Genomic DNA, 21,414 nt, shown 5'->3' with positions numbered 1-21,414 from the left:
GAGTAAGGTCTGTAATGTAGTTAATGGTATTGTTCCAATGACAATATCCTGGTTTCAATATTATATACCAATATATAAAATGTCACCATGGAGGGAAGCTGGGTGAAGGGTACATGATACCTTTTGTGTACTATTTTTGCAATTTCCTGTAAGTCTATAATTATTTTAAAAATAACATTTTATAAAAAGTAGTTGAGGGACTTCCCTGGTGGCACAGTGGTTAAGAATCCACCTGCTGATGCAGGGGACACGGGTTCGAGCCCTGGTCTGGGAAGATCCCACATGCCGTGGAGCAACTAAGCCCGTGTGCCACAGCTACTGAGCCTGCGCTCTAGAGCCTGTGAGCCACAACTACTGAGCCCGTGTGCCACAACTACTGAAGCCCACGCGCCTAGAGCCCGTGCTCCGCGACAAGAGAAGCCACTGCAATGAGAAGCCCGCACACTGCAACGAAGAGTAGTCCCCACTCGCCTCAACTAGAGAACACCCGTGCGCAGCAGTGAAGACCCAACGCAGCCAAAAATAAATAAATAAAATAAATAAATTTTTTAAAAAGGTAGTTGAGGCTGATTAAACATATAAAACTATATTAAAACAGTAATATCTGGACTAGATGGGACATACAGACTTGGCTGTGCATGCTTACTTATCAATACATTTTATAATATTAAAAGATTGGTGACAACCTGAGTGTTCAGCTGTAGGGGATTGTTTTTTAGAACAGTGATGCCATCCATACTGTAGAATTCCATGCAGGCATTGGAAAGCACCAAATAGAAATGTATTTATTGTTTTGGGAAAGCTTTACCAATATCTTGGTGAGTTAAAAATACCGCATGATATGTCGAGTCTGGAAGGGTATTCACCAAAATGTTAAAAATGATTGCCTTAGGTCGGTGGGATTGCAGATGATTTTTTATCTCCTTTTGCTTACTAGTATATTTCCATTTCTCTACAATGCAAATATTATTTTAAATATTTTAAAGAGAATGATCAGAAATTATCTAGGAGGAGGAGAAAGTTAATAGTACCAGAGCTGGGAGCGAGATAGCTATAGCAATTGAGGTCCTGGCCGACCCAGCAAAAGGGGAAATGGGACATTATGAAGTTCTCCTTGGAGGGTCTGAGGTTTTCCCCTAAAACGCGGAATTCCCCTAAGGGCTGCACTGAAGGGCTGCAAGCGCTAGACTAGACTCACAGCTCTAGTTTAACTCTTCCCTTCACAAGGTAAGTGCTCTTGAGCAACACCTGCCCCTTTCAGAACCTCAGTTTTCCCGTCTGTAACACAGACGGGGAAACTGACCTCAAAGTCTCTACGAACTTTTCCATCTCCATCACGTTAAATTGCTTAACGGTTAGCTGGCCTAGTTTTTCTCCGCGCTCTACAGAAGACAGCGGCAGAGAAGGACGTGTCGGGGGCGGAGTTAATTCCGGTAGGCCCCGCCCCTTCTGGCCCCACCCCGCGGGCACCAACCCCCGCCCCAGCCAGTGCACCCTTGACCCCGCCCCCAGCCCGTGCGTCCACCGGAAGTGCCCGCGCGCGGGCAGCTCACTTCCGCCCGGCAGGTGACAGCCGCGGGGCTCGGAGCGGCTGGCGGCACGGACGCGCCGGGAGAGCGGGAGGACAAGGCCGCAGACATTTTACTGCCGCGTCGAGCAGCGCCGTGGCGCCGGGAGCCGTTCGGACCTGTGGGTGAGGAAACGGGAAGCCCGGCGAGGCCGGAGAAGTGGTGGGGCGGGGAGTCAGGGGTCTGAGGTGAGGGGTTTCTGGGGTCAAAGGTCACGGAGAGGACAGGGAGCTGGAGGGGCTAGAGTGGCTTCCCAGGTCAGGACGAGGCAGAAGGGCTGCGGGTTCATTCATTCGCGCCCCCTTGGCCGCCGGCCTGCACCCCAGACACCCCAAGTCCGCAGTCCCTCCCCGGGCGCCCTCCCGGAGAGGCTCCTAGACTTAGGCCTGAGGGAGCCTGCGCCTGGCCAGACAGGAAACTTCTCTTCGGGTACTGGTTCCCCCTGCATACTCACCCCCGTGGCTGTCCTGAGGCCTCCTCGTCGTTCAGGGCCTTATCTCTTTGCCAAGGTTCAAAAAGGAAAAAAAGAAAAGCTAAGAAATGGCCCGGCGCCGCCTCCTCTGGGGTGGGGTTGGGCTTGGGCTTGGTCTGTCCGTAGGCGCCTCACGGACAAGTTAACTGGGGACACCTGTAATAATGCCAAAAGTACTGATGGAAATGCTAGCTACTGGTTACTGAGCTCCTACTGTGTACCAAACCCTGTGCTAGGCACTTTACTTATAATGCCGCATTTAAGCTTCCCAGCAACCTTTGTGAGGTAGCTACTGTTGTTATCCCCATTTTATCCACGAGGAAACTGAGGCACAGAGAGGTTAAATCACACCTGTAAGGTCAATCGGGTAGTATAGACAAGAGCCAGGGTTCCCACCCAGGCTCTCAAGGACCTGTAAGTGCAGAGACAAAGGAGAGGCTGGAGCAAGGTTAGGGTGTAAGGGCTATTTAATATCTTTAGCTGCCATTAAATTTGCACCTATATAAAGATGTAGCCTTCTTGCTTCTCGTCTGACCTTCATAAGGAGTATTTGATTCACTTTCTTCAGGATGAAACAGTCCTGCAGGTTATTGCTATAACTGATTACCTTTCAGGGCAAGAGAGGAAGTTTTTCCTGACTATTGAGAACTGTGAGACATAAAACAAGCTGGCCATGAAACGAATTTAAGAATATCCAGGACTTCCCTGGTGGTGCAGTGGTTGGGAATCCGCCTGCCAATGCAGGGGACATGGGTTCGAGCCCTGGTCTGGGAAGATCCCACATGCCGCAGAGTAACTAAGCCCATGTGCCACAACTACTTAGCCTGCGCTCTAGAGCCTCTGAGCCACAACTTCTGAGCCCACACACCACAACTACTGAAGCCCACACGCCTAGAGCCCGTGTTCCACAACAAGAGAAGCCATGACAATGAGAAGCCCGCGCACCGCAACGAAGAGTAGCCCCCACTTGCTGCAACTAGAGAAAGCCTGCGCGCAGCAATGAAGACCCAACACAGCCAAAAAACTAACTAAAGAAATTAATTTAAAAAAAAAAAGAAAAAAACAATATCCAGAACCTCTCTTGAGAGTGGTTGAGCTGCATTCTTTTTGGAGTGAAGAGAGGAACCACATGACCGCTAGGGGATCTTTTGGCCCTAGGTTCTTGAAGAACATTCCCAAGGGAAGGGTCTGTGTCTCTGAGAAAAGTACAGGTCCCATGGCTTCTTGACTGGGGAGCCATATCTTGTCCAGGAGCTGGTAAGGTGGTTTCATGGCCAGAGGATGAGGCTTTGTGAGTCTGAGCCTTATTCCTTTGCAGAGACATTCACTTGCTCCAGTTCTGCCTCAGTTTCCCTGATAGCAGCACAGACCCGCTGATTTCCTACCCACTCCTAGGTATTATAAGCCTTAACGGACGCTTGAGGGTTTCCACATGCTTCTGAAGAAAGCTGTGATATAAATATTACTGTAGTGCCTGTTTTTAAACTCTACGATCTGTTCTCCTAGTTCCATTGAATTCACGGAAACTTAATATTGTCACCTTATCCCCATCCTTCCAAGGGAGGATTTGAGATGAAGTGACTTGTCACAGATGGTAGGAACATGAGCAGAGCTCAGAGCATCTGGCTCCCTGTCCTGAGTTGGGCCCACCAGGCTCCTTCGACCTCTTAGACCAGCTTCATGAAGAGTGGCTTCACTAGTTTTCAAAGACTCAGATCCCTCAGAGGTTGTGTAGAGATTATCTGTTGAGTGTGGTTTGAGCAGAGGCTTCACCTGAGTGACATGAATAGCTCAGAGGTGTGATGGAAAAAGCACTCCTCGACTCCCCATCAGTCAACCCTGGGTTCCAGTCCCAGCTCAGCAGCTTCTTGGTAGTGTGACTTGGAGCCTTCTTTACCTCAGCTCTCAAATAATACCTTCCCCTTGCCCCCCCACCGAACACTGGCATATGTGGGGGCTGGACAAGGACATTTGTCAGAGCCTGTTGTGGTGGTGGGTGCCTTGACCCTAGGCAGTTGATGCCCGCTGGGGGCCTGGTTTTGGGGGTGTTACTTCCATCTGCAGACAGAGACCTTTATGTACACAGGACTTCTCCCATCCTTCTTGTTTCACTTCCTAGAAGTGTTTCAGAAGAAATTCAGTCTGTTGGTCCTGCTGGCTCTGGGCTTGGACTTTCATCTTTTTCTAGTCATCCTCTGAAGCTGTTGCATGTCTTGACTGCTCACTTCCTGAAAACCCCCACGCCTGGCACCAAAGCCTGATGTGCTGATGGTGAGCAAGCATTGCTTGGTTATGAGTTTTGCGCTTTGGTGTATTTCTGAAAGCTAAAGGGGCATCTGTTGCTTGTAGGTATTTCTTTTTCTGAACAGGTCTTTTTGCCTAAAATAGGTCACTGATAAATTATCAGAGCCCAGGAATGGTTTTTGTGTTCTTCTTCGCTTCACACAGAGAGGAACAAATAACTCCAGAGAGAGAATATTACTTGGGCAAGTGGGGAATCCTTTAAAAAAAAATTCTGCTTGAATATCCATCAGTGGATTCTCATTGCTCTCAGGCTGAAACTCACATTCCTTCGCGTGGCCGTCAAAGCCTTTTGAGCTCTGACCTCTGCCGGGTTCTCCTGCCTCATCTCTCCTACTCCTCACTTCCAGCCTCTCCCCAAGTTCCAGTCAAACTCAACTGCTTGCCACTTCTGCCAGCCCCAGTTGTTTACCTCTGTGTCTTTGCTTTGTGCTGTTCCCACCTCCTGAGCACCAGTTCCTGTCACACACACCTGCTTCTTTGCTAGACCACTACTTGGTGCTTCCCATCTGATCATCTCCCCCACCTTGCAGGCCTGAACTGGATGTCCTGTGGCATTGATCACAGTGGGTTGTCATTGTCTGCGTACTCGGCTGTATTCTAAGTAAACAGCTCGTAATCCCTGGAAAGGACTTGTTTTAACTGTGTCTCCAGCACCTAGTGAAATATCTGGCACATAGTAGGTGCTCAGTAAATGTTTGGTAAATGAATGAATGAATATCACATTGAATTTTTAGGATTCCGTGACTCCTAAGGAATTCAGAGCACTTCCCAGATGATCTCCTGTCCATCCTCATGTCACCCCAGGGGGGTAGGGAGAAATCTGCCCAACGGTGGAAATAACTACTCTCAAACTACTGCTACCACCCAGCCAGCCATCAGAGTGCTTCAGGGCCTCCAGAGACCTGGGGGTTGGGGAGCAGCAGGAGGTGCTGGTGGTAACGGCTCTCCCTGTGTAGTAGTAAAAGTGGCTAACATTTATCAAGCACTTGGTGGACTGGGTACTGCTGAGGGCTTTGTATGTATTCACTTGTTTTAGCCTCACAAACCCCTCAAGTATGTGACATTATAATTCTCGTTTTGCAGTTGTGGTATGGTTGTGCTTGTTAGGTTGTGTAGACCCCTTGAGAGCCCAGGTTGTACCCTCTGTGGCCACCTTTCCTTTCCCAATCCCTTGTTCTTGAATTGTCTCCTGTTATTTAATGGAGCTGAGGAAGGGCTTGGCTATGGTTCTAGCCTCCCAAGCCTCATGCTTTTTGGGTCTTTGGCCTTGGGCTTGACCTCTGACCTCTGTTAAGAGGGTCTCCCTGAAGTTGGGAGGCCTTCTCTAGTTAAGGTAACAGTATGGTTGGTTGACTACAGAATGCCCAGAGGTCATCATCAGCCAGGATGCCTTAGTCACTGATCCCTCGTCTCCTCTGTGGACTTGAGCGGCAAGATGATAGGTTTGGAAGTCAGCTCTCAAAAGCTTTAAAACTGGGACTTCAATGGCGGTCCAGGGGTTAAGACTCCACGCTTCCACTGCAGGGGGTGCGGGTTCAATCCCTGGTATGGGAAATAAGATACCACAAGCTGTGTGGCGTGGCCAGAAAGTTTAAAAAAAAAAAAAAAGTTTTAAAACCAGCCCTTCAGTGTTGGTTTTCAGCACTGAAGACATTCGTTACAGCTGAGCTCTATAGAGGACTAGCCTTGGGTGACATACTTTTTATCACACCCTAATTGCTTTTAGGGTCCTAAGCATATTTAGAGTAGAATGACAAAATTTCATTATAGCAAGCTATTGGGTCTGTTCTGTGGTTTTCACTCTCTGATCTCTAAGGGCTGGGTGGCTGGATGTTGAGACACTGAGGACAGAGCCTTCGTATGCCCAACATTCATTTATTTGTTCGTTCCTTCCTTCATTCATTCAGTATTTATTGAGCCCTGCTGTGTGCCTGGCACTGGGCTAAATGTGGTGACAGGTAAACAAGCCAGACAGTTTCTGCCCTTGGATTGCTTACCACATTCTAGTGGGGGAGAGTGACAAAGAAGAAATAGAAAACAAATGTAATAATTAGAAAAACAGATAAATCGTGAGGGAAATGAGGCAGAGCAGCTCACCCCTGTTAAAATGTAAGCCAGATCTCAGGACTCTTGCTTAAAACCCTCCAGTGGCTCTCAGCTCATTCAGAGTAAAAGCCAGAGTCCTTACCTTGATCTGTAAGGCCCCCTCCATTCTCTGACCTCATAACCCACTGCCCCCCTCACAGCTCACTCTGTTCAAGCCACATCGCCTCCCTGCTGTTCCTCAAACAGGCCAGGCATACTCCCACCTTTGCACTATTTTTTATGCCTGGAAGGCTCTTCCCCAGGCAGTGTCACCTCTCAAGGAGGCCTTTTGTGGCCACCCTGGTTAAATTTCAACCTCCCACTCGTCCTCCCCCACACTCCCTATCCTTCTTCCCTGCTTTCTTTTTCTCCATAGCATTTATCACTGTCTGAGATACTATATATGTTACTTATTTATCTTGCTTATAGTCGCTGTCTGCCGTTAGGATGTAAGCTCTATGAAGGGAAAGGTTTTTGTCTGTTTAATTCACTGCTTCATCCCCAGCATATAGACCTATTTATGGCTCAGTAAATATGTGAATAGGAGTACTGGGCTATGAGGACAGAAAAATACCTACTTAGTGTGTGCAAGGATGGTATCTTTGAAGTGATGTCACCTAAGCTGAGATTTGAAGGATAAGTCTAGAAGCTGGAGAGATAATCCAGGCAGAAAGATCAGCAAGTATGAAGGCAGTGAAGAGCTTGGCAACTAGAGGAACACAGAAGGCCTGTGGGCCTGGAGGGTTATAGGCAGAAGGAAGGGCCTACCTGAGCTCACATCATAGCCTGTGTCAGAGCCCCCTCTGCACACCTCCCCCAGCAATTTGTTTCCCCACTTCCTGCAGCTCTGGTCACTCTGAGCTGATGCCCAGGGCCAGGGATAGTGATCTGATGGTGATCTGAAGGAAGTGGCCTGAACATTTCTCCCATTGGAGATGTTGCCACCTGACCTTCTACCCTTTGCCCTTTCTTCTCTCTCTTATCATTTATTTACTTACCTTCCATTTACTGTCTGTAAAATGGGCTAGGGTGTTTGGCATTCTCAATTTCAAAATAGCTTGACAACCAGAACAGATGTAGCTCTGACCCTGGCAAACCCCATGAAATCAACATTGGGAAGCTGCTCTCTAGCTGAGGTTGGTTTACAAAACATGAAATTTCCCCAAGAGGAGGATTGAGCACCAGTCATTTGAATATTTACTGAGCACCTACTACTTGCCAGGTACCAGTCTAGGAGCTAGGAATACGGTAGGGAACAAAATGAACAAAATCCTTGTCCTTATGGAATTTCATTATGGAGGGGAAAAAAAATAGATAAGTGTTTTATCCTATGTTGGTGATAAGTACTTAGAGGAAAAAACAAAAAGAGGAAAGAAGGATAGGAAGTGTGGGGGATTTGTTGGGGGTGTGTACAATTTTAAATAAAGTGGTCGGAGAAGACCTCAGTGAGAAGGTGACATTTGAGCCAAGACATGAAAGAGGTGAGGGATACATACACTACCAAATGTAAAATAGATAGCTAGTGGGAAGCAACTGCATAGCACAGGGAGATCAGCTCGGTGCTTTGTGACCACCTAGAGGGGTGGGATAGGGAGGGTGGGATAAGGAGGGTGGGAGGGAGACGCAAGAGGGAGGAGATATGGGGATATATGTATATGTGTAGCTGGTTCACTTTGTCATAAAGCAGAAACTAACACACCATTGTAAAGCAATTATACTCCAATAAAGATATTAAAAAAAAAAAAAAAAGGTGAGGGACTGGGGTGGGGGGGGGAAGGAAAGAAATAGGTGCGGGAGATTAAGAGGTACAAACTTCCAGTTACAAAATAAATGAGTCACAGGTATGAAATATACAGCGTGGAGAATATAGTGCATAACTATGTAATATCTGTGTGGTGACATATAACTAGACTTATCATGGTGATCACTTGGAAATATGTATAAATATCGAATCACTATGTTGTGTAAAAGGAACTAACATAGTGTTGTAGGTCAATTATACTTGAAAAAACAAACTTATAGAGAAAGAGATAAGATTTGTGGTTACCAGAGGTGGGGGTTGGGGGAAGGGGAATTGAATGAAGGCAGTCAAAAGGTACAAACTCCCAGTTAAAAGATACATAAGTATTAGGAATGTAATGCACAACATGATAAATATAATTAACACTGCTGTATGTTGTGTATGAAAGTTGTCGAGAGTAAACTGTTAGATTTCTCATCACAAGGAAAAAATTTTTTTTTCTGTTTTATTTTGTATTTATATGAGATGATGGATGTTCACTAAACTTATTGTGATAATTTCATGATGTATGAAAGTCAAATCATTATGCTGTACAGCTTAAACTTATACAGTGCTGTATGTCAATTATATCTCGATAAAACTGGAGGGGGGAAAAAAGATGAGGAGCTGAGCCATGAGACTGTCTAGAGAAAGAGCCTCCTTGGCAAAGTGAACAGCATGTTCAAAGGCCCTGGGGTTGAAACATGCCTGTTGTGTTCCAGGATCAGCAAAGAGGCCCATATGGCTGGAACTGAGGGAGTGATGGGGAGAACAGTGGAAGAAGTTTGAAAGAGATAATGACAGGGAGGGTGTGTGTGTGAGAGACAGAAGGGGGTATGCATCTCATCCAGGGCTTTGTGGGCCATGAGGCCATGGTAGGGACTTTGGCTTTTACTCTGAGTGAGACAGGGAACCATTGGGGGATTTTGAGCAAAGGGGTGCCATTGTCTGATTTAGACTGTCATAGGACCATTCTGGCTGTTGCCGGGATGGGTTGTCAGGTGCAGTGTGGAAGCAGCTTTGGTAGCAATCTCAGTGGGAGGGGATGATGGCCTGGGGCCAGGTGGTAGTGATAGAGCTGGTGAGAAGCCCCTTCATGGACTCTGAATTCATTTTGAGGGTAGGCCCGACAGGAATTGCTGATGGATTAGATGTGTGATATGAGAGAGAGTGTATTATCAAGGGTAACTGAGGTTTTGGGCCTGAGAACCTGTCAAAGATGGTTTTGGTAATAACTGGACAATGAAGACTGCAGGATGAGTCAGTTGGGGGATAGGAGGAAGCAAGTGGTAGTTTTTATCATTTTAAGTTTGAGCTGCCTGTTAGCCATATAGACATTCCAGTGATATCAGGCAATTTGAATATATGAGCTGGGAGTTCAGAGGAGAGGTTGGGCCTGGGGATGTAAAGTTGTGAGTTGTCAGCGCATAGATAGTACTTAAAGGCATGACACTGGATGAAGCAAGCAGCTGGAGGAGGGAAGAGGGCCTCTGGGAAAGGGCAGAGGAACCAGGCCTGAGCCCTGGGGCACTCCAGGTGTTGAAGGAGAGGGAGAGGAGGAGGAACAAAGGAGACTAGACAGTGGGGTAGAAGGGAAAGTAGAGAGCATGGCATCCTGGAATCCAAGGGAAGAAAATGTTTCAGGGAGGATGGAGTGATCAGTAGCATCAAATGCTTGTTAGCATGAGACTTGTCATTTGATAAGATCACTGCATCTTCTGCTGGCAGGATCCAACTCACCCTGGAATCCAAGGCTGTCTTTGAATCTCATCCTTCCCTGACTAACCTCATCTGCTCCTTTACCTGCCATGATCTTGCCTTCAGCCAAGCAGGGGTCTCACAGACTCCTAAATATGTGTGCTTGTTTTGGCCTTGGATATGTCACTCCTCTCTCAGCATCTCTAACTCCTCATTTTTAAATAGGTTACTGGAGAATTAAATGACACAGGGGCTCTAAATTACTTAGCACAGAACCTGTGCCCCAGCCAGTGTTTGTGTTGGTTTAGTTATTCTCAATTCACTCCCTGTTAATGCTGACATCTTGTGGGTCTTCTCCATGTCACCTTCGCCCCACCCTTTCCAAATCCAACACATCTTTTCATGTCCAGCCAAGCCCCTTTTAATCCAAGAGGGCTTCCTTTGATGCTCCACCCATCTCAAAGTCTCTTCCTCAGAGCTTTGGTGGCAGTCATTTGGAGGGCATGATTACTCTGCTGTTCCCCTGAAGTCCTTCACCTGCGCTCTGAATCTGTAGGAGCCATCAGGAAAAGATTGTTCTTTGTCTACTGTGTGTGAGCTCCTGTGTGGGGTGCAGTTGCAGGCTTGGAGCCGACGGTGCTCCACACTGTTAAACATGCTATATCCAAAATGTGACAGATTTTCAGAAAGTGTTCCCAATGTATAGGTGGGAAAACTGAGGTCTCAGGAGCCTAGTTCTGTAGTCTTTGGCTTCTGTTTCCTCATCTTCATTGATTTAAGGATTGTTCAGAAGAAGCCCCTATTATTTCGTTTATTTATTTATTTATTTATTTTTGGCTGTGTTGGGTCTTCATTGCTGTGCCCAGGCTTTCTCTAGTTGTGGCGAGCGGGGGCTACTCTTCATTGCGGTGCGCAGGCTTCTTATTGCAGTGGCTTCTCTTGTTGCAGAGCAGGGCTCTAGGGGTGCGGGCTTCTGTAGTTATGGCTCACAGGCTCCAGAGCGCAGGCTCAGTAGTTGTGGCGCACGGGCTTAGTTGCTCCGCGGCATGTGGGATCTTCCCAGACCAGGGCGCGAACCTGTGTCCCTTGCATTGGCAGGCAGATTCTTAACCAATGCGCCACCAGGGAAGTCCCTAGTATTTCGTTTTTAAGGAACTTTTCCTTGGCAGCAGATCTTTCCACGCATTACTGCTTGTAGATTAGTCAAGAACTGGCCCTTGATGCTAGAATTCAGTCCTAGAGACTCAGTGCTGATAGAACATTTGCATGTACCATTTGCCTGCCTTTAGTTCCTTTTCATTTTGAGACTTTAATTGCTAGTGGGTCTCAGAAGATTGACTTTGATTAATCAGTTTTCCTCCAAATCCCAGGAGACCCATAACTAGGTGATCTCATCCAGACAGGCTTTCACTAGGCACATTACCAAACTTGACATTCCTCCTGTCCAAACTGGATGGGCTGGCCCTAAAATAACCTGTAATTCAACCTTCGAGGGACTCGGCAGGGATGTGTGGCAACATACTTCACATACCATTTAGCCTAGAGTGTGTGTTTCTGCCAGGGTTTCCTCAGAGAGGAGGAGCTGCCTCACTGGACACAGTGGGACATGTGTGACCTCATTATGGGGCAAGAGTAGAGTGTGTCGGCGCTACCATTTTCTAGCTGTGTGACTCCAGACAAATGCCTTGACCTCTCTGGGCTTTGGTTTCCTTATATATAAACTTGGGATATTATCAATACCTTCTTCACAGATTACTGTAAAGCTCTTTACGTAGTTTCTGGCCCGTAGCGCATATCCATCTGTCATTACCACTTCCACTGCCACCTTTGTTTCAAATCTTGTGCCAAGCCCAAAGAAGAATACAGCTTATTTTCTCATAGTAATTGAACTGGCTTGAAAGAGCCTATCTGAGTTTGGTGACCACATTGTCTCAGAGAGAAAGTCTGAAATCTGGTTTCTCTACTGCTGACTCACCTTTTAGTCTTCAAGGTGGCCTTACCTGTTTACCTGTCTATAATGTGAACTTTAGTACTTACTTGTGAGGACCTTTTCCTTTTTTTTTTTCTATTTATTTATTTTATTTTTCTCTGTGTTGGGTCTTCATTGCTGCGCGCGGGCTTTCTCTAGTTGCGGCGAGCGGGAGCTACTCTTCATTGTGGTGCGCAGGCTTCTCATTGAGGGCTTCTCTTGTTGCGGAGCACAGGCTCTAGGCACATGGGCTTCAGTAGTTGTGGCACACGGGCTCAGTAGTTGTGGCTCGCAGGCTCTAGAGCGCAGGCTCAGTAGTTGTGGCCCACAGGCTTAGTTGCTCCACAGCATGTGGGATCTTCCTGGACCAGGGCTCGAACCTGTGTCCCCTGCATTGGCAGGTGGATTCTTAACCACTGCGCCACCAGGGAAGTCCCCCTAGCTTAGTCTTGACTGTCCTTGAGCAGGTTTCTGAAAGCTATTCATCAGGCAAGGGTTTAACAGTGAATTTCAGCACTGAAGTTGGAAGCCACCAACACAGACTTTTAAGGATCAGTTTTCCCTGCCCGGATATCCTTGAATTCAGAGATGGGTCTTGGGAGCTGGATCAGACCTTGTCAGATGTCTCTCTCCCCGTTTCGTTTCTTCAACTTCTCTGGCTGGTCTCACTACACCTATAGTCTCCCTGGTTCCATCACTGGATGCCGATGGCGTGTGGTCCACTGTGCTGGTGCTGCCAACTTCATGCTTCTCGTCCGACTGCAGAGTATGGGCTGCTCTGACATGAACCACTGCCCTGAGACTAGAAAAGTCCTCTCCCTGGCCATTGGCTGGCCATTTGGGGAATTGCTTGGCTTGTTACTGTTTTCCCTTCTACTGAAGACCTAATGAGGTTTGCTGGCCCTGGCTGCATTCTGAATTTGTTTTCTTTTTTGTCCCCTTGGAAACATTTTCTGTCATGCTCTGTGAATGATCATGCTCCATTTTCTCTTGTTTGATACCCAGGAAGAACACTCTGGTGAGGAAGTGGATTCCACCTCTAGCAAGGAATCATAGAACATGAGATGCAGGAGGGATCTTGTCCTTTAAACTTTGTTTTCAAACTTTGTTCTATGGAACTATGGGGTGTCTGAAGGGCCCCCGGTGAGGAGGGGGAAAAGTGGGCATAGTGAAATGAGTCAGGCTCTGGGCCCTCACCCTTACTTCAATCAGAGCAGTTCCACTTTTATTTTAAACAATTTAACAACGGGGTGACGGGGTGGGGCTTGAAAAGCCATTGATCTGGTTGAATTCTCTTGTTTGACAATTGGAGAAAGGAAGGCCCAGAGATGGGGGGTATTTGCCCAGGGTCACACAGCTGTTGGTAGCAAAACTAGAATTCCTGGCAGCCATCTTGGCATTGGATCAGCCGTGCCATGTTTGTGGAAAGTTAGCTGCAAAGCCTCATGTTCCCGGTTTGCCCAGTTGTCGCTGTCTGGCACTCATCAGGGAGTCCTATTGTTTTGATCTGTTATGGGCCCTTGGTTTTCTACCTTCTCTGGGAACCTGTCCTTTCATTTTGCCAGCAAACATTTGGTGAACTCGTGGAATATGTCAGACATTGTGCCAGTCACTGGGTTGACAGCATTAAACAGGAAAGATCCTAAATTAGAGTTGTGAGGAGGGCTGTGGAGAAGTCCACAGTATGATTGACTCAAATGTCGAGGAGGCTTCTGCCCCTCTGGGTCTGGAGAGGGGTCCTCTGGGGCAATGGTATTTGAGCAGAGACTGAAGGAGGAGCCCGGGGGTGGGGATAGTGTTTTGAATTAGATGCACCATTGTCTTCTAAACTGCATTATGTTTAAAAGAGATGATACATGCATAGGATATAAAATTCCCAAGATAGACAAAGGTAAACGATGAAGGGTCAGTCTCTTACCCCAACCATTGGTAATCCAGCTTCCTTTCTTGAGGAAACCACTGTCCACTTTTCTTATTTACCCTTTCAAGGATAGTCCATGCATTTGCAAACACTTGGTATTTATGTTTTATTAATATTTTAATTTTTAATAGAAATGGTAGTATACTACATATAGTTTTTCATCTTGCTTTTTATCACTTAATATCTTACAGAGTGTTGCATACAAGTACATGTAGAACTGCCTCATTCTTTTTCATGATTGCACAGTATTCCCCATGTCTGTATGTAGTGCCGTAATTTTTTAAACCAGTCAGTCCTCTGTGGGAGGACATTTAAGGTGTTTACAATGTTTTGCTATTATAAAGGATGCCACATGAGTAACTGTATCTATATAGTTTTATACATATAGAAGAAACTCCTGGAAGCAGAATTGCTAGGTCAGTGGGTAAGTACCTTTGCAATTTTGGTAGCTGCTGTTGCCAAATTACTATAGAAGTTGTAGCAATTTAGACTCTCACTAGCATCATATGAGGGTATCTATTTCCCCACATCAACACCAGCAAGGAGTGTTAGCAGACTTCTGGGCCTTTACCAATCCAATAGCTGATGGATGGTATTTCATTGTAATTTTAATTTCCATTTATCTTACAAGTAAGCCTAAACCGTTGTATTTCATTTTCTATGAATGGGTCACATCCTTCGCCATTCTTCTCTTTGTAGTCACTTTTTATGTATTAAGGAAAATAAGCTTTTGTGATGTGATGCAACTTTTTGTGTGTGTGTGTTTCTTTTGTTTTGTACGTCATTTGGTTTTTATTGGTTTTGGCCATGCAGGAAAACTTGATTATTATATAATTGAATTCATAGATCTTTTAAGACTTCTTGATTTTATGTCATACTCAGAAAGGCTTTATTTCCTTTGGATTATACAGTGCTCTATTTTTCTTCTCCAGCATTGGGTTCTATTTTGTTATTTAAAAAAAAAAATTAATGTTTGTTTAATTTACACCAAGTGAAATGCTCAGCTCTTACGTGTACAGTTTGGCCAGTATCTGCATCAAAATACAGATCATTTCCGTCACCCCTAGAGTTCTTTCACCCACACATAAATCAGTCCTTCCCACCTAGAAGCATCCACTGATCAGATTTCTGTCACTATAGGTTAATTTTGCCTCTTCTGCTTATTCTGTAATTTCATATTTACGATGTTTATGTTTGCAGTTGTCAGTGTCTTTCATTCTCACATTATCCCCTGTCAGTGGTGAATTCCCCATTTTTTTTTTAATTTTTTTTTTATTTATCTTTGGCTGCTTTGGGTCTTCGTTGCTGTGCACGGGCTTTCTCTAGTAGCGGCGGGCGGGGGCTACTCTTCATTGCGGTGCGCGGGTTTCTCATTGCGGTGGCTTCTCTTGTTGTGGAGCACAGACTCTAGGCGCACGGGCTTCAGTATTTGTGGCTTGCAGGCTCTAGAGTGCAGGCTCAGTAGTTGTGGCGCATGGGCTTAGTTGCTCCGCGGCATGTGGGATCTTCCTGGACCAGGGCTCAAACCCATGTCCCCTGCGTTGGCAGGTGGATTCTTAACCACTGCGCCACCAGGGAAGTCCCTGAATTCCCCATTTTTAAGAGATGAAGTTGAATTGTAGAGCTGAAGTAAACTGTAACCTCAGTTCAGTATTCTTCAGTTAATTATTATTAGCAAGTTTGAGACCTTGGAGAAAAGTTGAAGTATATTCAGTATTTTCTTTTTAAAAAAATTAATTAATTTATTGATCTTGGTTGCGTCGGGTCTTCGTTGCTGTGCGCGGGCTTTCTCCAGTTGCGGCAAGCAGGGGCCACTCCTCGTTGCTGTGCGCAGGCCTTTCACTGCGGTGGCCTCTCCCGTTGCGGAGCATGGGCTCCAGGCACGCGGGCCTCAATAGTTGCGGCATGTGGGCTCAGTAGTTGTGGCACACAGGCTCTAGAGCGCAGGCTCAGTAGTTGTGGTGCACAGGCTCAGTTGCTCTGCGGCATGTGGGATCCTCCCGGACCAGGGATCGAACCCGTGTCCCCTTCATTGGCAGGCGTATTCCTAACCACTGCGCCACTGGGAAGTCCCTCAATATTTTCTCAATTTTTTTTTTTTGTTTTTGATGGCGCTGTGCGGTATGCGGGATCCTAGTTCCCCAGCCAGGGATCTAACCCATGCCTCCTGCACTGGGAGCACGGAGTCTTAACCACTGGACCACCAGGGAAGTCCCTTAACGTATTTTTTAATTGATTTAAATTCATTTTATTAGCTTAAAACACAGAAAGATATTTTTAATCTCCTGGTTATAAAATTACATTTAGATTTGTGATGACTCAAAAATTTAAAAAGTGTTGAGGACTTTTTTTCTTAAACCCAACCCTAACTCCAGTTGCTAAAATTCAAAGTCTTTAACTGACAATATTTTTTTATGAGTTTTTTCCTTTCCTTTTCTTCCTAAGGCCTCATTTTTCCACTCTTAAATTAAATTACATCTTTGTCCCTGGCCAGTATGTCAGTGATTCTCACCAAGGACTTCTTTATAATTCTAGAAAACATAAGAGAAAACTACTCTGTTTCAGGCCTTATTACTCAGTTCATTTCTTTACACCTAGTGACAAGGGAAGCAGCCCTGTCAATAGGATTTAAAACCAAGAAAAAAGTGAGATTAACAGGAACTGGCCCTGGGATTATGGCATCAGAGTCATCTACTGAGAATGGATGTGGGGAGGGAGGACAGAGGTGGGGACAGCGGCAGTGTCTCCTCAAAGACAAACTGGTCCCAGGTGTGCCCCGCTTGAATTTGGACAATGCCATCCCCTTCAGGCATTCCTTGGCCTGTAAATACTGAAACTGAGGGGTATCCCAGCATAGAATGCTGTATCCTTAGCAGAAGTGACTCATCACATTGGCCAGAGCAGCTTCTGAAACAAAAATTCCCTCCAATTACTGCTTTTTTTAATGCGCTCTGCCACTTCCAAAGATGGAATCCAAACCCTAAGCTTTTTCTTGCCTAAATTGGCTGCTTGCTTTCAATTGTGGCTCATGTACATAGTCAGAGTCTTGGCCCCTGTGGCCTCCATTAGCAGGGATACAATGCATAGCGACGGCTGAGAGCAGGGCCAAGAAAAGCACCAGTCGTTCCTGTGGCATCTGCAAGTCTGAGTTCAAAGTCTGACTGAACTGTAGGGTTTTTTCCATTCCTGCAGAGAGAATGAAAAATCTCTCTTGCGCTGATACCCTAGGCAACTGCGGTGAAAGAACATGAGGAGATAGCCACCCTCTGTAGATCCACATGGTGCTGGTGATCTTTCATGGTGAGGTGAGGTTTTTTAATCGGTGCTCTGGGGTGGCTTTGCAAAAGCATTTTCATTTCTCCCCATCTTCTCCTTCCTCCTCTACCTTAATTTCCTGTATATGAAACAACTTCAGAGGGATACAATTTCTGCATCAGCAGTCCCACTGGGCCCTCTGCAGAGGGATATGCGAAATAGATACTGCGGAGGAAAGAGGCCTCCAGCGCCAGCCGTCTCATGGTGTGGTGGTTTAAGTTTGTGAGTAGTTGCTTAGCACCTGTAAAAGGAAGAGTGTCATCAAAAACTCCAGCTGTAGGGGCATCAGCAGCTGTGGTGGCTTCACTAGCTGACCCTGAAGGTCTCTTGCTTTTTTTAATCCCCCAAAGAGAAATTTTCCCACCCTTTCCTCCATCTGGGTGGTTGCATCCAACACAGATCTGCCAGGCTGTGTTCTGGGAATTCAGGGCCCTTGGATGTTGTGTTGTGCCTGCAGATGAGGGGAAAGCCCGTGACACCCTCCTCTACCAGAGAAGGAAGAATTTCTGGGCAGGGCTGAAGTTGGACATCTAAGGTAGTTTTTGCTTTGTTCACTTTGATTTCCTTCTAGATTTAACGTTGGAGGGGTTTGTACGTTACTTTCTGTGATTCTTTTGGCCTGTGATTTTTAGCCCTTCTTGCCTTCATTGATCCCTCTTCAACTAAATTTAACCTTGGGAAACCCAAGGTACTCTCCTATTCTGGATACCTCTGGTTATGCTCTCAGGCCTGTGACCTCTGAAGCCATACAGCCTTTTATTGTGTGACAGACATGCCATTGTCTTCTTTACCTGCTCATTCTCACAGCTCCACAAAGAACCTCTAGGTTGGTGAGGTTTCTCTGAGAAAATGGCTTTCTCTGTGCTCAAAATGAAATTATTTTTAATGTATGTAAACTCCGGTAGGAAACAAATGCTTATATAGTTACCTCACAGCTGTCGGAGAGCAGGCTGAGGGTCCCTGGGCTTTTCAGTGGCAACTTTTCATTTCTTTCAACAACTATTGACAACCCTGGCCACGCTTGTGTGGAGGATGGATGCAGCTGTGGACCAGGCTGACTTGGGTCCTTGCCTTTGTGGATCTGTCTGCAGCCCTGACTCCCGCTGCCGAGACTGGCAGTTAGTGGCCCCGCAGCAGCACTGGCATCAGCAGACACAGGGGTCTCTTCTGCTCTTTCCCACAGCTCCCACAGAAAAGTGCCATCATCCCTTTTCAACCTGACAAAGCAAAAGGAATGTGGAATTGTGTCTTTTTCTTTATACTTTTGTCAGTGAAGCCTTTATTCCTTTATCCTAATGGGATCCACAAAGGCTTTAAGGCAGCCCTGAGGCAGTACTTATTGGTTCCCTGTTGGTTACTGAAACAAAACCTATGGGCAGGCATCTCAGTTGGGAAACAGCCCTATTGCCATCCTGCCATAAATACAGGCTTAAACTGGAAAAATACAGTTCGGCTGCAGGGGAGCTGTGTTGCCATTGTTTCCAGAGATTTTTTTTTTTTACTAAATTTATTTATTTTATTTATTTATTTTTGGCTGTGTTGGGTCTTCGTTGCTGCGTATGGGCTTTCTCTAGTTGTGGCGAGCAGGGGCTACTCTTCGTTGCAGTGCATGGGCTTCTCATTGCAGTGGCTTTTCTTGTTGTGGAGCACGGGCTCTAGGCGCACGGGCTTCATTAGTTGTGGCTCGTGGGCTCTAGAGCTCAGGCTCAGTAGTAGTGGCGCACTGGCTTAGTTGCTCCGTGGCATGTGGGATCTTCCCGGACCAGGGTTTGAACCCATGTCCCCTGCATTGGCAGGTGGATTCTTAACCACTGCGCCACTAGGGAAGCCCCTCCAGAGACTTTTGAGATGTTCCTTGACTCCTCACATCCATCCCAAGAGTAACCTTAATCTCCCCCCACCGATAGCAGTGAATTGGAAGAAGATATTAATGGTTTACATGTTTGAGTCTCTTTTATAGAGGCAACAGAAGGGACCAAGTGAGTGAGTTTTCTCCATTCAAATGTCTGTTCTTTGGGTTGTGTGGTTTTCTGTACCATGTGAAACTATAGGTAGGACTGGAAGTTGAAAGTCTCATGGCTTTTTGGACTGAATCCTTAAGCCACTCTCAGGGTTCTGTCCTTTCTCTCAGATGGGGAAGCAGAATTCCCTCCTCTCTAGAGCACAGGTCCTGAGCTCAGATGGACCTGAAATTGTCTCTCAGTCCAGCCACTTACAAGCCATGTGACCTTGGGCAAGTTACTTAACATCCCTGAGCCTTAGTTTCCTCATCTAAAAAGGGGGTAAAAGCAATTACTTTATTGGTAGAATTAAATGAGATAATGTGTGTAAAGCTTTAATAGGGGTTCAGTAAATGATAGCTTCTTAATAAATGTTAGAACAACCCCTGAAGCCTCTGCCATGCATCCAGGGTACTTGGCTCCTGTGTAGCTTCTTTTATCTCTCATCTGTTGACCAAGAAGAACTATTGAAGTTACATAGTAAATGCTCAGCAAATTGTTGAATGAACAAGAGGGCCTTGGTATTTTCTTTGCCCTGTTGCCTTAGACCAGTACTTCACAGTGTGAGTTTTACCCTAGGAGGTGTCCTGAGAGATGCTTTGAGAAAACTGGCCAGTTAGATTTGGGGAGTGCTGTAGAGTCTGCAGTGTGTAGTTTCTAGCCCTCTCTAGAGATGAATAGTTCCTATCACTGTTTAGAGAAGCTTGGAAAAGTTGGGTAGAGAAGAAATCTCTCTAGCTTTTTAACCTTGGCGTTTTCCAAGCTCCTTTGACTATATAGGCAATGATAGTGATAGTACTTCCATGAGGCTGTGATGAGGCTTCAGTGAGTTCACGAGTGAGAAGCACTTAGTGCTGGACAGAGTGAGCACCACAGAGGGGCTGCTGTAACCATGATTGTTCAGTGCTTTTTAATCTGTGGACTCTTCCAAAGTATTGAGCCATTCCCTATTGATGGACATTTAAGTTATTTCCAGTGGTACATTGTTATGGACAGTGCTGCAGGATATAAAACCCTTTTATCCTGTGCAGATATTTCTGTGGGAGAGATTCCTAGAAGTAAAATCACTGGGTCAAAGAATATGCACATTTTAAAATTTGATAGATCCTTCGGAATTACCCTCCAAAATCTAATCAGCCATTATCTAACAGTTCATTTGCCCAGTAAAGAGATGAGACGCCATCTCCCCTCACCAGGCATGCACTGGATCCCTCTCCCCTCTTGTGAAATGAAAATGGAATGGAACACAAGGGCAAGTCACCTCTTTTCTGTCTTGCAGAGTCTGGCCACAGATAAGGGACCAAAATGACGGACTCAAAATATTTCACCACAACCAAGAAAGGTACTGTTTGTTTCACTGTGGGGTCTTTTTTTTTTTTTTTTTTTTTTTTTTTTTGGCTGCCTTTGGTCTTCGTTGCTGCACACGGGCTTTCTCTAGTTGCGGCAGGCGGGGGCTACTTTTCATTGCAGTGCACGGGCTTCTCATTGCAGTGGCTTCTCTTGTTGCAGAGCACGGGCTCTAGGCGTGTGGGCTTCAGTAGTCATGGCATGTGGACTCAGTAGTTGTGGCTCGTGGGCTCAGTAGTTGTGGCTCGCGGGCTCTAGAACACAGGCTCAGTAGTTGTGGCGCATGGGCTTAGCTGCTCTGTGGCATGTGGGATCTTCCCGGACCAGGGCTCAAACCCGTGTCCCCTGCATTGGCAGGCGGATTCTTAACCACTGCGCCACCAGGGACATCCCCACTGTGGGGTCTTATCCTCCTCTTTCCTTGCTCGACCCTTCTGCTTGCTCCCTGTGGTAGTGGTGGGTGAGGGCGCGTAGAGGCCTGGAAGCAAGTGGCAAGAATCACCGAGAGCATTTTGAACCTTGTGGATCCGGAAATTTGAACTGCGGATGGTGTAAGAAGTATGACTACTTCTTTCAGAATTCCAGAAGGAAAAAGCATTAGCTCCAAGTATAGAAAAAAGCCCTCTTTTGTTCCCCGTGGCTTTAAATTGTTTAAAATGATGCCCCACCGCCCAGAGGAAAGAAAGCACACAATCCTGTCAGCAACCGCACAGTGGTATCTGTGCATGTTTGGTCCTTATCGTTGGGCATATGTTTTACGTGGTTGAAGTCAGAGTTTATATCCTGTTTTTCATCTGACATTATCATAAACGTTTCCCCACAGTTCTGAAGACTCAGTCTGTTGAGTTGCTGCATCAAAATTTGCTAAGCTAGTCTTGTATTGTTTGGGTATTACCGTTGATTTTGCTTTTCGGGAAATGGAGTTTGTTGTAGTGGCTGACAAATGCGCTTTAAC

The 21,414-nt window shown here is 46.1% G+C and overlaps 1 protein-coding gene across 2 annotated transcripts in view; it reads left to right on the top strand.

The window, feature by feature from the left end:
- The first annotated feature begins 1,566 nt into the window (after nt 1–1,566).
- Nucleotides 1,567–21,414, top strand: part of AP1B1 (adaptor related protein complex 1 subunit beta 1) — a 51,713-nt gene continuing 31,865 nt past the window's right edge. Inside the window, exons 1-2 of one of the 2 annotated variants that reach the window (XM_061170468.1) lie at nt 1,603–1,693; nt 20,392–20,454. In XM_061170468.1, coding sequence (XP_061026451.1) covers nt 20,418–20,454 — 37 coding nt within the window. In that variant the 5' untranslated portion in view covers nt 1,603–1,693; nt 20,392–20,417. Of the gene's footprint in view, nt 1,694–20,391; nt 20,455–21,414 lie in introns of both variants that reach the window. The other variant, XM_061170469.1, reaches the window with a different exon arrangement.

The sequence above is a fragment of the Eubalaena glacialis genome, chromosome 15, assembly GCF_028564815.1.
Source record: "Eubalaena glacialis isolate mEubGla1 chromosome 15, mEubGla1.1.hap2.+ XY, whole genome shotgun sequence".
NCBI lineage: Eukaryota > Metazoa > Chordata > Mammalia > Artiodactyla > Balaenidae > Eubalaena > Eubalaena glacialis.
The sequence above is the reverse complement of the archived record's forward strand: the minus strand, read 5'-3'. Positions and strand labels throughout refer to the sequence as shown.